The following is a 15,068-nucleotide window of genomic DNA, read 5'->3' as shown; positions in this document are numbered from 1 at the left end:
TTATTTTTTTACACCTGCCAATGTAAATCTATTGAACGAGACAAGTTACCAGACAGGACATATTGCTAATGCTCTTCCCATTGATAACCTAAATGACAATTAACCTATGGGCGGTGGTGGTGATGACGGCCTATTGGATGACGTCGTCCATCGGGATTCCCCAAAAAAGAAACCGCTCTGGATTGATCACTGGAGTCAGATGTGAAGGAGGAGGTTGATCATCAGGAGTCAGGTGTGAAGGAGGAGGTTGATCATCAGGAGTCAGATGTGAAGGAGGAGGTTGATCATCAGGAGTCAGATGTGAAGGAGGAGGTTGATCATCAGTGAACCTCTAGGATTGTGGCTGGGCTGGCGTTTCCACTTCCAGCGTGGTCATATATTTTGATACATTGAATGTTGATATTGTGAACCGATGTTATATATTTGTACCTCCTGTTTCAGGAAGTGATGTCACTAAGTACTGTCCCTATATATACAGTGCATTCAGAAAGTATGCAGACCCCTTCACTTTTTACACATTTTGTTACGTTACAGCCTTTTTCCTAAAATTAATTAAATTGATTTTTCCCCTCATCAATCTACACACAATACCCCATAATGACATCACAATACCGCATAATGACATCACAATACCCCATAATGACATCACAATACCCCATAATTGTCACGATTGTCCAAGGGAGACAGAGAGGACCAAGGCGCAGCGTGTAAAAAATACATCTTCTCTTTATTTAGGAGATGAACGAACGAAGCAAAACAACAAATAGACGYCCGTGAAGCTATAACCGAACAAAATGCAAACATGCAACCTAGACACAGACACAGACCTAGACAATGACCCAACAAAAACATGATGCCTATGGCTGCCTAAAATATGGCTCCCAATCAGAGACAAATGAAAGACATCTGTCTCTGATTGAGAACCACTCAGGCAACCATAGACATACCTAGAAACATTCACTCAACCATAGACATACCTAGAAACATTCACTCAACACAAACCCATACACTAAACCCTACACCCCCTTTTCCATATAACCACCCGAAACGAGACAAAACACAAACATTCCCCATGTCACACCCTGACCTAACTAAAATAATAAAGAAAACAAAGATAACTAAGGCCAGGGTGTGACAATAATGACAAAGAAAAAACAGGTTTTTATAAATATTTCAAATGTAACAAAAACAACAACTGAAATATCACATTTACATCCAGTACCAGTCAAACGTTTGGACACACCTACTCATTCAAGGGTTTTTCTTTATTTGTACTATTTTCTACATTGTAGAATAATAGTAAAGACATCAAAACGATGAAATAACACATATGGAATCATGTAGTAACCAAAAAAAGGTAAAACAAATCAAAATATATTTTATATTTGAGATTCTTCAAAGCAGTCACCCTTTGCCTTGATGACAGCTTTGCTTTCTCTCAACCAGCTTCATGAGGTAGTCACCTGGAATTAATTTAAATTAACAGGTGTGCCTTGTTAAATGTTCATTTGTGGAATTTCTTTCCTTCTTAATGCGTTTGAGCCAATCAGTTGTGTTGTGACAAGGTATGGGTGGCTCTCATGAGGATTGCAACAGGAAAGGAAGACCCAAAATTACCTCTGCTGCAGAAGATATGTTCATTAGAGTTAACTGCACCTCAGATTGCAGCCCAAATAAATGCTTCACAGAGTTCAACTAACAGACACATCTCAACATCAACTGTTCAGAGACTGTGTGAATCAGGCCTTCATGGTTGAATTGCTACGTGATAAAACACTGTTTACAAAAGCTTTGTTAAAGAACAAGAAAGCCAGCACACTGTTTACAAAATATTTGCTTTTCTTTCAAAAACAAGGACATTTCTAAGTGACCCCAAACCTTTGAAAACAAGAAAGCCAGCAATACATCTACAACGACGAGACGGCCTACAGGGAGGAGGTGAGGGCCCTCGGAGTGTGGTGTCAGGAAAATAACCTCACACTCAACGTCAACAAAACAAAGGAGATGATTGTGGACTTCAGGAAACAGCAGAGGGAGCACCCCCCTATCCACATCGACGGGACAGTAGTGGAGAGGGTAGTAAGTTTTAAGTTCCTCGGCGTACACATCACGGACAAACTGAATTGGTCCACCCACACAGACAGCTGAAAGCCAGCAGCGCCTCTTCAACCTCAGGAGGCTGAAGAAATTCGGGCTTGTCACCAAAGCACTCACAAACTTCTACAGATGCACAACGGAGCATCCTGTCGGGCTGTTTCACCGCCTGTACGGCAACTGCTCCGCCCACAAACCGTAAGGCTCTCCAGAGGGTAGTGAGTCTGCACAACGCATCACCGGGGGCAACACTACCTGCCCTCCAGGACACCTACACCACCCGATGGTCACAGGAAGGCCATAAAGATCATCAGGACAACAACCACCCGAGCCACTGCCTGTTCACCCCGCTAACATCCAGAAGGCAGGTCAGTACAGGTGCATCAAAAAAAATAGCTTCTATCTCAAGGCCATCAGACTGTTAAACACCACCACTAACATTTAGTGGCTGCTGCCAACATACTGACTCAATTCCAGCCACTTTAATAATGGAATTTATGGAAATGTATGTAAAATGTGATCACTAGCCACTTTCAACAATGCACTTAATAAATGTTTACATACCCTTACATTACTCATCTCATATGTATATGTAGATACTGTACTCGGTATCAGCTACTGCAGCGCCATCTTCTTTGAATACTATATGTGATCACTAGCCACGTGTAAACGATAAACTATGCCACTTTATGTTTATATACCCTACATTACTCATCTCATATGTATATACTGTACTCTATACCATCTACTGCATCTTGCCTATGTTCTGTACCATCACTCATTCATATATCTTTATGTACATATTTTTTATCCCTTTACACTTGTGTGTATAAGGTAGTAGTTGTGGAATTGTTAGGTTAGATTACTCGTTGGTTATTACTGCATTGTCGGAACTAGAAGCACAAGCATTTCACTACACTTGCATTAACATCTGCTAACCATGTGTATGTGACAAATACAATTTGATTTGATTTGATGATGTATTGTTACACCATGTAGGAGCAGTGTAGACCTAGTCTGTTCATGATATACATCTACATGATGTATTGTTACACCATGTAGGAGCAGTATAGACTTAGTCTGTTCATTATATACATCTACATGATGTATTGTTACACCATGTAGGAGCAGTATAGACCTAGTCTGTTCATGATATACATCTACATCATGTATTGTTACACCATGTAGGAGCAGTATAGACCTAGTCTGTTCATTATATACATCTACATCATGTATTGTTACACCATGTAGGAGCAGTATAGATCTAGTCTGTTCATTATATACATCTACATCATGTATTGTTACACCATGTAGGAGCAGTATAGACCTAGTCTGTTCATTATATACATCTACATGATGTTTCCTTAAAAATGCAGAAGTCAAGTTGATGTAAAGTTTGATTCTCACTGATTAAAACCTTCACTAATCAACACGTGCATCTATTTGATAGTCTCAATGTGATGTTATTATTTAATAATGAAACATTTAAAACCATTTGTTTGGAAAACATAACTTTTCCCTCAACTGCGTCAGCACGCCTGTCAGCAGATGGCGATGTGCGGTCTTTCATGCGACGCCGCTAGTGTGACGTATAATCTAGTGGACGAAACACTTCAACAACAACAGCGAGTCATCCACCTCGGTAGCCAACATAGCTGAAAGATTCAAGCTGTTTATACTCTTTCGGTGTATATTAGCCACTATGTTTTAAATACACTTCTGTCGGCTTATGCCGTTTAGCTAGTTACCCCCTTTAATTCCTTATTTACCTTGCTAGTAGCTAGCTGGACCGCTAACATACCCGACCATGAGGTCACTAAGCTACTCCCCTCTTGCTGAAGAAGATGAGGTCTGCTGGACAGAGAAAGAAGTTCTGGGGCTGAACATTGTTGTGAAAGAGGAGGAAGAGGAGGATGTCACAGTAAAAAAAGATGTAGAGGGTGAGGCTGTTACAGTGAAAGAAGAAGAGAAAGACGTTTCAGTGAGAGAAGAGGAAGATTCGTTCAGAGTGAAAGAGGAGGAGGATGTTACAGTAAAAGAAGAGGAGGCAGAGAAAGAGGGGGATGCAGTTTTCAGAGGGAAAGAGGAGGAAGATGTTACAGTAAAAGAGGAGGAGGAAGATGTTACAGTAAAAGAAGAAGCGGAGGCACAGGAGAAGATAACTGTCACATCGGAGGAGGAGGCGACTAGGGATCTTATTAACAACAGTAAGTACTATCTTGGAAACGGGCACAAACGGTCTGCAGTTGTTGAACTGATGCAGGTTTAAACTGTACGCCCTACTCTTTATCATGCTGTTTATAATGTAGGAATTGATGAAGCTACACTGTATCGTGTGTATACCATCAAAGAGCGGCTCACCAATAAAATGGATTAATCATGCATTGAATATATTATTTTAGTTAAATACTGTAGTCCACAATATATATTATTATAGTGGTCTCCACAGCCTAAAAACTTCCCTAATAAATCAGACTTGTCATCAAATGTTTGTGGTTGCTTACACATTTTACAGATGTAATCAGAGGTGCAGCGAAATGCTTACGTTTCTAGCTCCAACAGTGCAGTAATACCTACCAATACAAATCAATACACACACAAATCCCCAAAATAACAAGAAAGAAATGAATAAATATTAGAACGATGTCAGACTCCGGAATATAAATATTTAAGCAGAGCCTCCCAAGTGGCCAGCGGTCAAAGGCACTGCATCACAGTGCAAGAGGCGTCACTACAGTCCCTGGTTCTAATCCAGGCTGTATCACAACCGGCTGTGATCGGGAGTCCCATAGGGCGGCGCACAATTGGCCCTGCATAGTCTAGGTTAGGGGAGTGTTTGGCCGGCTGGGATGTCCTTGTCCCATCGTGCTCTAGCGACTCCTTGTGGCTAGGCCCATGCACGCTGACTTCGGTCGCCAGCTGGACGGTGTTTCCTCCGACACATTGGTGGCTGGCTTCCGGGTTAAGCGAGTGTGTCAAGAAGTGTAGTGCGGCTTGGCAGGGTCGTGTTTCAGTAGTGTGTCAGGAAGTGCAGTGCGGCTTGGCAGGGTCGTGTTTCAGCAGTGTGTCAAGAAGTGTAGTGCGGCTTGGCAGGGTCGTGTTTCAGTAGTGTGTCAGGAAGTGCAGTGCGGCTTTGGCAGGGTCGTGTTTCAGTAGTGTGTCAGGAAGTGCAGTGCGGCTTGGCAGGGTCGTGTTTCAGTAGTGTGTCAGGAAGTGCAGTGCGGCTTGGCAGGGTCGTGTTTCATCAGTGTGTCAGGAAGTGCAGTGCGGCTTGGCAGGGTCGTGTTTCGGAGGACGCATGGCTCTCGACCTTCGCCTCTCCCCCGAGTCCGTAGAGGAGTTGCAATTGGATATCAGAAAATTGGTGAGAAAAAATATATATAATACACTGGTGCTGAAATTTGATTTTTCGATGACTTGGCAGATGTGTAAAACCATGTAAACACATGCAAGACTTCGGTTAGAAGTGAATCACCTGCCTGGACATCCTAAGAACCACACAGAGACCTGCATTTTGAAGTCAGTTTATTAATACTTGTAAAAACTGACTTCAGGTGATTGAGGGATCTAGTCTAGATTAAACGTTTCATTCAGGTCTCTGTTTAATTAAATAATCTGTTTGTCTTTGACAGGAGAGAGACCAGACTCTCCTTCTGACAGCAGGAAGAGTCGTTCAGGGGAACCAGACCTTGAGACATCCAAACCAGCAGGACGACATCAATGCTCCCAGTGTGGAAAGAGTTTTACTCAGTTAGGGAGCCTGAAAACACACAAGAGAATACACACAGAAGAGAAGCCTTACCACTGCTCCTTGTGCGGAAATAGTTTTCGGTGGTTAGGGAGCGTGGAAAGGCATGAGAGGACACACACAGGAGAAAAGCCTTTCCAATGTTCCCATTGTGGAAAGAGTTGTACCCAGTTAGGGAGCCTGAAGGAGCATGAGAGAATACACACAGGAGAAAAGCCTTACCAATGTTCCCATTGTGGAAAGCATTTTGCCCAGTTAGGAAACCTGAACCAGCATGAGAGGACACACACAGGAAAAAAGATGCACCACTGCTCCCACTGTSGAAAGAGATTTACCCGGMTAAGGTACCTGAAAGAGCATGAAWGAATACATACAAATACACAGGAGGAGAAGACATACCACTGCTCTCATTGTGGAAAGACATTTTCCCAGTCAGAGGACCTGAAAACACATGAGAGAATAGAGAGGCTGTGTTCTGACTTGTGTTTTTGACTGAGAATTTGTGTTTTTGTTTGGGCTGTCAGACATGAGAACTTTAATTGCGATTAATCCATTGTCTGAAAGGGTTAAAAACCCACTGAAAACATCCAAAATACATTCTGTATACCGCTAAAATCTACAATGTCATGTACAAACAAGATGACATTGTAATGTTTTTAAGATAAAACTGCCTTTATTTTTGCTGGACCCCAGGAAGAGTAGCTGCTGCCTTGGCAGGAACTAATGGGGATCCATAATAAACCCCAGGAAGAGTATCTGCTGCCTTTGCAGGAACTAATGGGGATCCATAAGAAACCCCAGGAAGAGTAGCTGCTGCCTTGACAGGAACTAATGGGGATCCATAATAAATACAAATACTTTTATCAATATATTTGTGTCTCTTTACTCTCGGATTCGAAAATGCTAATTAGCATCAAAGTAGACGACATGCAAGACTACAAATCCCTGCAAGCTCCTGCATGTCATCTCTAGCCGACACCTTTCACAGAACAGTTCACTGAATTGTCCATTGAAATACATTTTGACAATTTAATCATTGCTACATAAAGACCTGATTGATGGAGTGCTGCAGAGATGGTTGTCCTTCTGGAAGGTTCTCTCGTCTCCACAGAGGAAATCTGGAGCTCTGTCAGAGTGAACATCATATTCTTGGTCACCTCCCTGACCAATGCCCTTCTCCCCCGATTGCTCTGTTTGGCTGGGCGGCCAACTCTAGGAAGAGTCTTGGTGGTTCCAAACTTCTTCCATTTAAGAATGATGGAGACAACTTTGTTCTTGGGGACCTTCAATGCTGCAGACATGTTTTGGTACCTTTCCCCAGATCTGTGCCTCGACACAATCCTGTCTCCGAGCTCTACGGACAATTCTTTGGGACCTCAGGGCTTGGTTTTTGCTATGACTGTGGGACCTTATATAGACAGGTGTGTGGCTTTCCAAATAATTTCCAATCAATTGAATTTACCACAAGTGGACGCCAATCAAGTTGTAGAAACATCTCAAGGATGATCAATGGAATCAGGATGCATCTGAGCTCCATTTTAAGTCGCATAGCAAAAGGTCTGAATACCTAAGTAAATACATTTGCAAAACTCTCTAAAAACCTGTTTTTACTTTGTCATTATGGGGTATTGTGATGTCATTATGGGGTATTGTGTGTAGATTGATGAGGGGGAAAAGTTATTATATTTTAGAATAAGGCTGTAACATAACAAAATGTGGAAAATGTGAAGGGGTCTGAATACTTTACTTTTCTACTGCAGTTTTGTACACGATCAAATCAAATCAAAGTTTATACACTGTCATGTGATATGTGATATAGAAAAGTCCAATCTTAGGAGAGTATATGGGAGGCACTATACTGTGTGTCTGCAGGTGTCTATCTGGTCAAAGCCACTGATACAGGTGCCCCTCCACCCTCTGGTGGGATGGATCATGTATACAGAGAAACCTAGATTCAAATACTTAGATTTGTGTGTATTTGGTATATGTTGTGAAATTGTTAGATATTACTTGTTAGATATTACTGCACCGTCGGAGCTAGAAACACAAGCATTTCAATACACACGCAATAATATCTGCTAAACATGTGTATGACCAATAAAATGTGATTTGATTTGAAATAAACGTCCTATTTATCAAAGGTGCTGTTGGCTGGGGTAAAAATGACTCCAAAGGATTTTAATTTGTTAAAAGTCAATTTTGATACAGAAACACTAAACCATGATTTAGATTTACTAACAACAAGTTGATTGACAAAGTCATGAAACATTTAATAGAATTGAATAAACCACATTTTGGCAATGATAAAAGATATGCCTCTGGGGTCAAAATAATCCATGTTAGAAGTATGGTTCAATTAAAATATGTAGTGGGTGTAAACGTTTGTTTTAAATTATCACTCATTAAACAACACATGTTTCTCTTTAAGCGACTTATTATAATATTAAACTTTTATGAAATAAATAAAAAATTTACTTTTGGTTCCTCAACTGCGTTGCCCACTCCAGTCAGCAGAGGTTCGTCAGACTGGCGATGCTGCCAGTCTGACGTATAATCTAGTGGACGGGACGCTCCTTCAACAACAGCTAGTCAGACACCTCGGTAGCTTTCTAGCAAACATAGCTTCAACATTCACGCTCTTTACACTGTTTTGGTGTATATTAGTCGCTGTGTATTAAACACACTTCTGTCGTATGTACTTGTTGGCCCATTTAATTATACATTTACGTTGTTTGTCAGCTAGCTGGTTTGCTAAGTTAGTTTAGGACTAAGCTAGTCGCTAATGCTAGCTAGCTATTATCCCCGACCATGAGTTCACTAAGCTACTCTCCTCCTGCTAAAGAAGAGGCCTGCTGGACGGAGAAAGAAACTCTCGTGAAAGAGGAGGAGGAAGAGGAGGCTGTTACAATACAAAAACAAGTAGAGGGTGAGGCTGTTACCGTGAAAGAAGAAGAGAAAGACGTTTCAGTGAAAGAAGAGGAAGACGCGTTCAGAGTGAAAGAGGAGGATGTTACAGTAAAGGAAGAGAAAGAGGAGGATGCTGTTTTTGGAGTGAAAGAGGAAGAGGGGGAGATGACTGTCACATTGGAGGAAGAAGAGGATGTTGGAGATCTGTTTAACACCAGTAAGTACCGTCTCTGCAGTCGTTGAACCAATATGCAGTAAAGGGGTTCTACACTTTAATGTTGTTCTGTAGGAATGGCTGAAGCTACACTGTAACGTGTAGAACATCAAGAGTGGACCATCAACAAAAKGTTAACAATTGATCAAATGCATCCAATGACAATGTCGGAAATACTGTAGTCCTCAATATCTCTTATTCGATTAGCCCAATATGTAGTCTTAAAGGGGCAATCATCAGTTGTTACATCCATTTTGGGACTTATACCCATCTGTTTCTTGAAGAATTCACTTATAAATGCCTCATGGGCTTAGTTCAACTGTCGTACCCCATCAGAACCCAAAATATAAGCTTATTTTTTACTCCAAGTTTTGTCAGTAAATATAAACAAACACTGTATATCCTCAAAACATGGTTAAAACTATAATGTTGATATCATGGATGGTTGCATTTATCCAGCCCCATCCCTCAGCTTTTTACCGAAACGGGCAGGGAGTATGCTTTGTTATTGTTTCTACTGCTGATTGCTGCCCCCGTTACTCCTCAAGGTCCAAGGACTGTATGTTATTTTCAGAGGTAGACTGGCTCTGGCAGCTGAAATAGTCAAATATTCCATCTAAATATGAAACGATTCAAAATTGCGAAACGTTTCTAGAAACATAAATCGCTGTACTTTCATATCACATCAAAATAATTTCACACAATACTTTCATATCACATCAAAATAGGTAACCAGTCGCAACACCCCAAAAGGTTAACAAAATTTGTTTCTCGTCATTTCTCCTTCCTTCAGGCTTCTTTTTGTTCTTTGGACTTTATATGGCGGTTGGCAACCAACTTTAAGGTGCATTACCACCATCAACTGGATTGGAGTGTGGACCTCAGTTCATCTTTCAATCACCCACGTGGGTATATACCAAGACAGTCATGAAGAGGGCACGACAAAACCTATTCCTCCTCAGGAGACTGAAAAGATTTGGCATGGGTCCCCAGATCCTCAAAAGGTAATACAGCTGCACCATCGAGAGCATCCTGACCGGTTGCATCACCGCCTGGTATGGCAACTGCTCGGCATCTGACCCTAAGGCGCTACAGAGGGTAGTGCGAATGGCCCAGTACATCACTGTGGCCAAGCTTCCTGCCATCCAGGAACTAGATAATGGGCGGTGTCAGAGGAAAGCCCACAAAATTGTCAGAGACTCCAGTCACCCAAGTTATAGACTGTTTTCTCTGCTACCGCACGGCAGGCGGTACCGGAGTGCCAAGTCTAGGACCCAAAGCCTCCTCAACAGCTTCTACCCCCAAGCCATAAGACTGCTGAACAATTCATAAAATCACCACCGGACAATTTACATTGACCCCTCCATTCCCCTCCCTTTTGTGCACTGCTGCTACTCGCTGGTTGTTTATTACCTATGCATAGTCACTACGCCCCCACCTTCATGTACAGATTATCTTTGAAAACGCTTTTGCTTACTTGCCTGCCTACTGAATTTGGAATGCACTGTACTGTTCATCTCTGAAACTCACTGAGATAATTATTTTGATACAGCAGTAGCAATACAGGGATATAACATCTACAGAAAAGACAGGAATGCCCATGGGGGAGGTGTTGCTGTATACAGTGCATTCGGAAAGTATTCAGACCCCTTGACTTTTTCCACATTTTGTTACGTTAAAGCCTTATTCTAAAATTGATTAAATTCTTTCTCCTCCCCCCTTTTATTTAGCTAATTTATTTGGCACACCTGCATTTGGGGAGTTTCTCCCATCCTTCTCTGCAGGTCCTCTCTAGCTCTGTCAGGTTGGATGGGGAACATCACTGCACAGCTATTTTCAGGTCTCTCCAGATATGTTAGATCGGGCTCAAGTCCGGGCTCTGGCTATGTCACTCAAGGACATTCAGAGACTTCTACCGAAGCCACTCCTGTGTTGTCTTGGTTGTGTGCTTAGGGTCGTTGTCCTGTTGGACAGTGAACCTTTGCCCCCAGTCTGAGGTCCTGAGCGCTCTGGAGCAGGTCTTTCATCAAGGATCTCTCTGCACTTTGCTCCGTTAATTTTTCCCTCGATCCTAACTAGTCTCCCAGTCCCTGCTGCTGAAAAACATCCCCACAGCATGATGCTGCCACCACCATGCTTCACCGTAGGGATAGTGCCAGGTTTCCTCCAAATGTGAAGCTTGGCATTCAGGCCAAAGAGTTCAATCTTGGTTTCATCAGACCAGAGAATCTTGTTTCTCATGGTCTGAGAGTCCTTTAGGTGCATTTTGTCAAACGCCAAGCAGGCTGTCATGTGCCTTTTACTGAGGAGTGGTTTCTGTCTGGCCACGCTACCATAAAGGTCTGATTGGTGGTGCTGCAGAGACGGTTGTCCTTCTGGAAGGTTCTCCCATCTCCACAGAGGAACTTTGGAGCTCTGTCAGAGTGACCATCAGGTTTTTGGTCACCTCTGTCATGACATTGCCCTCTTTGGGTACAGCAAGTCCCACCCCCCTCTCTCTGCCTCCTACAACCAGGCTGCTGTGGTCACAGAGGTCGTAAATTCCTAGGGAAGATCCTGCCTCATAGCCACACAGTATAGAGACAGAGTGAAGTTTCATAGAGAACAAAGGAATTTCTTCCACCTCACAGAACTTGAGGTCCGAACAACGTTTATGTTCCGGAGAAGGTATAAAAGATCGGTGAAGAATCCAGCTACGAACTGGTCCGTTTGGTACAAGTTTGTAAAACTCATGAGAGACGGTGCGGCCACATTACCATAACGCTGTTTATATAATAGCCTCAGATATGAGGTTTACATCTAATTGTTGTATAATATGAATGAGTGAGGATGATACTGTTTATAAAATTGTGTAATGTGATTTTGGACTGTTTAATGAAGGAAACTCCAATTCCCTTTTGAGTTTAACTAAATCAGATGACCGCCCATGAGCCCAGTTAGGGTCGGGCATCCTGGGACAGGTCCTTTTCTGCCCTTCCGAATAAAACCCCACTCTGGTTTTCTATCACCAGACCATGTTTCTCTCAATCACGAGAGGACAAAGGTTGCAGACCAGCTTACCTCGATAACGAGAGGGCCAAGGTTTGAGACCAGACTGCTGAATCTTTAACCACCCCACGTGGTTAAACTCTTAGGCTATTGATACCGACAGAATAAGAACAAGTCTTTGATATTAATTACTAGTCTGCAGCTAGGAATTTGGTATCATTGAACGCGAAGAACGACAACCGCCGAAACACCTATCCATAACGACATGAATGAATGTCACTCTGAACAATCCACTCTAACCACGACAGAGAGAGCGAGAGAGGACAGAAACTCACCAACAGAAACAACATTTTCAGCAGAGATCCCGATGACACACTGAGCGTAAATATATATATTGATTGCAATTGTTCCCGAATGAGTGAGCATTCATGTGCAAAGGATTAGCATTTCAATTGTTATAATTATTAACTCTGTAGTGACTTCTCATCTGACCCTCACTCCCCTTTTGTCTAACAAGCCGCTATGCCGTTTTAGCCCACTAGGGCACATTCCCCTATCATTTCTTGTAACCATATTTACTTTGTGTGTGCATTTCTGTGAATTACTTAGTTGGTAAATAAATGATTTAAGACAATTGATGTATGGATGACTCATAGTGAAGACTGGGTTCGTGCAGATAGCCAACAATTTACGACGTTTGGAATGAGACTAATGTGAGGTAAAGTAAAATTGATCAGATATCAAAAGATCTGAAAAGTTATATTAGGAAAATTATACATTTAATCTGAATATTTTCCTTGGTGCCCCGACTTCTTAGTTAATTACAGTTACATGATTAATCAGTTTAATCGCGTAATAATAATTACAGAGAATCTTTGATAAAACTAAGTCTTCAGTTAATGATAGTAAAGACACGACACCTCCCTGACCAAGGCCCTTCTCCCCCAATCGCTCAGTTTGGGCAGGTGACCAGCTCTACGAAGAGTATTCCATTTAAGAATGATGGAGGCCACTGTGTTCTTGGGGACCTTCAATGCTGCAGAATTTCTTTGGGTACCCTTCCCCAGATCTGTGCCTCGACACAATCCTTTCTCCGAGCTCTACGGACAATTCCTTCGACCTCATTGCTTGGTTTTTTCTCTGACATGCACTGTCAACTTGGGACCTTATATAGACAGGTGTGTGCCTTCCAAATCATGTCCAATCAATTTAATTTACCACAGGTGGACTCCGAACAAGTTGTAGATACATCTCAAGGATGATTAATGGAAACAGGATGCACCTGAAAGCAATTTCGAGTCAAAGGATAGCAAAGGATCTGAATACTTATGTAAATAAGTTATTTCTGTTTTTTACCTGTTTTCACTTTTTCATTATTGTGTGTAGATGAATGAGGATTCAACTTTTTTTTTTTTTATCCATTTTAAAATAAAGCTCTAACATATCAAAAAGTGGAAAAGGGGAATAGGTCTGAACTTTCTGAATGAACTATGTTTTATTTTATTTAAAAAAAATGTAACCTTTTATTTAACTCCCAATCACATCTGGTTGTGACACAGCCTGTACTCGAACCGGGGGGTCTGTAGTGACGCCTCAAGCACTGAGATGCAGTGTCTTAGACCGCTGCGCCACTCAGGAGCCCCAAAATCATGTTCTAGTGCTGTACCCAACTAAAATAAATCTTGGTCAACCAAGAGTCGTCTGTTCATTCTACCAATTGATTGGTTGAAATGTTGTATGTATTTTTCCATATATATTTTTTATTTATTTATTTTATTTCACCTTTATTTAACCAGGTAGGCTAGTTGAGAACAAGTTCTCATTTGCAACTGCGACCTGGCCAAGATAAAGCATAGCAGTGTGAACAGACAACACAGAGTTACACATGGAGTAAACAATAAACAAGTCAATAACATGGTAGAAAAAAAAGAGAATCTATATACAATGTGTGCAAAAGGCATGAGGTAGGCAATAAATCGAATAATTACAATGTAGCTGCGCTAGCTGCAAGCTAGCTGTGAGGATCAGAAGTAGTGGCTCAGGGATTAGGCAGGGAATCCGGCGTTGTGTCGAGAGACAGTCCGATGCTGGTAATGTGTGTGAAGTAATATCCAGGCTAATAACAGGGCTGGTGTTGTGCAGAAGGTTAAGCTACTAGCAGCGGCAAAAAAAAAATGGCTAAATTAGCTTGTAGCTGATTTAGACCAGTTGTGATGGTTGGCAAGGCTCTTTGTGTCGGCAAAAAAGGTCCAGTCCAATTGGCAAAAGAGGTATTGTAGCCAAGAATTCGCTGGTAGACCTCTTCGGCTAGCCGGCAGATGGCCTAGCTCGAGGCTAGCTCAAGGCTAACTGGTGCTTGCTTCGGGACAGAGGTGTTAGCCAGTAGTAGCCACTCGTTGCAGCTAGCTAGCTGTGATGATACGGTGTTAATTGTCCAGAGCTTGCTCAGGAATCCGGTGATGTGGTAGAGAAAAAGCAGTCCTATATGCTCTGGGTTGATATCGCGCTTGCAGACTGGCAGGTATTGGGCCCGGTATTGAAGCTGGCTGTGTCCGAGTTAAGGGTGAAGACCGCAGCAGTGGTTAACTGACTACTAGCTAGTAGCTATTATCTGGCTAGCTTCTGATTGGGGTTACGGTTCTAAAGTATAAAAATAGCAGGTCCGTACCCACATTGGGTGAGGCGGAATGTAGGAATGTTATTCAGTTCCTAGATGGAAAGTGAAATTAAATATATACGAAATGTATACGAAAAATACGAAGACTATTTACACGGGACAAGACAAGACAACACACGTCCGACTGCTACGCCATCTTGGATTATTACCTATATATACACACCCCCATGTGTTTTAATAAAATCAACTACACTGCTCAAAAAAATAAAGGGACACTTAAACAACACAATGTAACTCCAAGTCAATCACACTTCTGTGAAATCAAACTGTCCACTTAGGAAGCAACACTGATTGACAATAAATTTCACAGTGCTTTGTGCAAATGGAATAGACAAAAGGTGGAAATTATAGGCAATAGCAAGGCACCCCAATAAAGGAGTGATTCTGCAGGTGGTGACCACAGACCACTCTCAGTTCCTATGCTTCCTGGCTGATGTTTT

At 42.0% G+C, this 15,068-nt stretch overlaps 2 protein-coding genes and 1 long non-coding RNA gene across 6 annotated transcripts in view; 2 read left to right on the top strand and 1 right to left on the bottom strand.

Moving 5' to 3' along the window:
• Positions 1–3,705: 3,705 nt before the first annotated feature.
• On the top strand, positions 3,706–8,306 carry LOC112068382 (zinc finger protein 239-like). 2 transcript variants are annotated; one of them, XM_070438123.1, is made up of 3 exons: positions 3,706–4,034; positions 4,083–4,301; positions 5,727–8,306. In XM_070438123.1, exons 1-3 carry the CDS (start codon positions 3,902–3,904, stop codon positions 6,332–6,334), a joined length of 960 nt encoding a protein of 319 aa, XP_070294224.1. In that variant the 5' UTR covers positions 3,706–3,901; the 3' UTR covers positions 6,335–8,306. The 2 variants fall into 2 exon arrangements, with proteins under 2 accessions (XP_070294224.1, XP_070294223.1); XM_070438122.1 differs by having other exon boundaries at positions 3,706–4,301; positions 5,727–8,305.
• Positions 8,307–8,650: 344 nt separating this feature from the next.
• Positions 8,651–15,068, top strand: part of LOC112068380 (zinc finger protein OZF-like) — an 82,206-nt gene continuing 75,788 nt past the window's right edge. For 2 of the 3 annotated variants that reach the window (XM_070438121.1, XM_024135515.2), the window contains exon 1: positions 8,651–8,966. In XM_070438121.1, the coding sequence (XP_070294222.1) occupies positions 8,651–8,966 (316 nt within the window). The remainder of the gene's footprint in view (positions 8,967–15,068) is intronic. The other variant, XM_024135520.2, reaches the window with a different exon arrangement.
• Positions 8,717–15,068, bottom strand: part of LOC139023919 (uncharacterized) — a 37,900-nt gene continuing 31,548 nt past the window's right edge. The window contains exon 2 of the long non-coding RNA XR_011475152.1: positions 8,717–8,774. This is a non-coding gene — a long non-coding RNA (uncharacterized lncRNA). The remainder of the gene's footprint in view (positions 8,775–15,068) is intronic.

The sequence above is a fragment of the Salvelinus sp. IW2-2015 genome, unplaced genomic scaffold (assembly GCF_002910315.2).
Source record: "Salvelinus sp. IW2-2015 unplaced genomic scaffold, ASM291031v2 Un_scaffold467, whole genome shotgun sequence".
In the NCBI taxonomy this organism is placed as follows: domain Eukaryota; kingdom Metazoa; phylum Chordata; class Actinopteri; order Salmoniformes; family Salmonidae; genus Salvelinus; species Salvelinus sp. IW2-2015.
The sequence above is the reverse complement of the archived record's forward strand: the minus strand, read 5'-3'. Positions and strand labels throughout refer to the sequence as shown.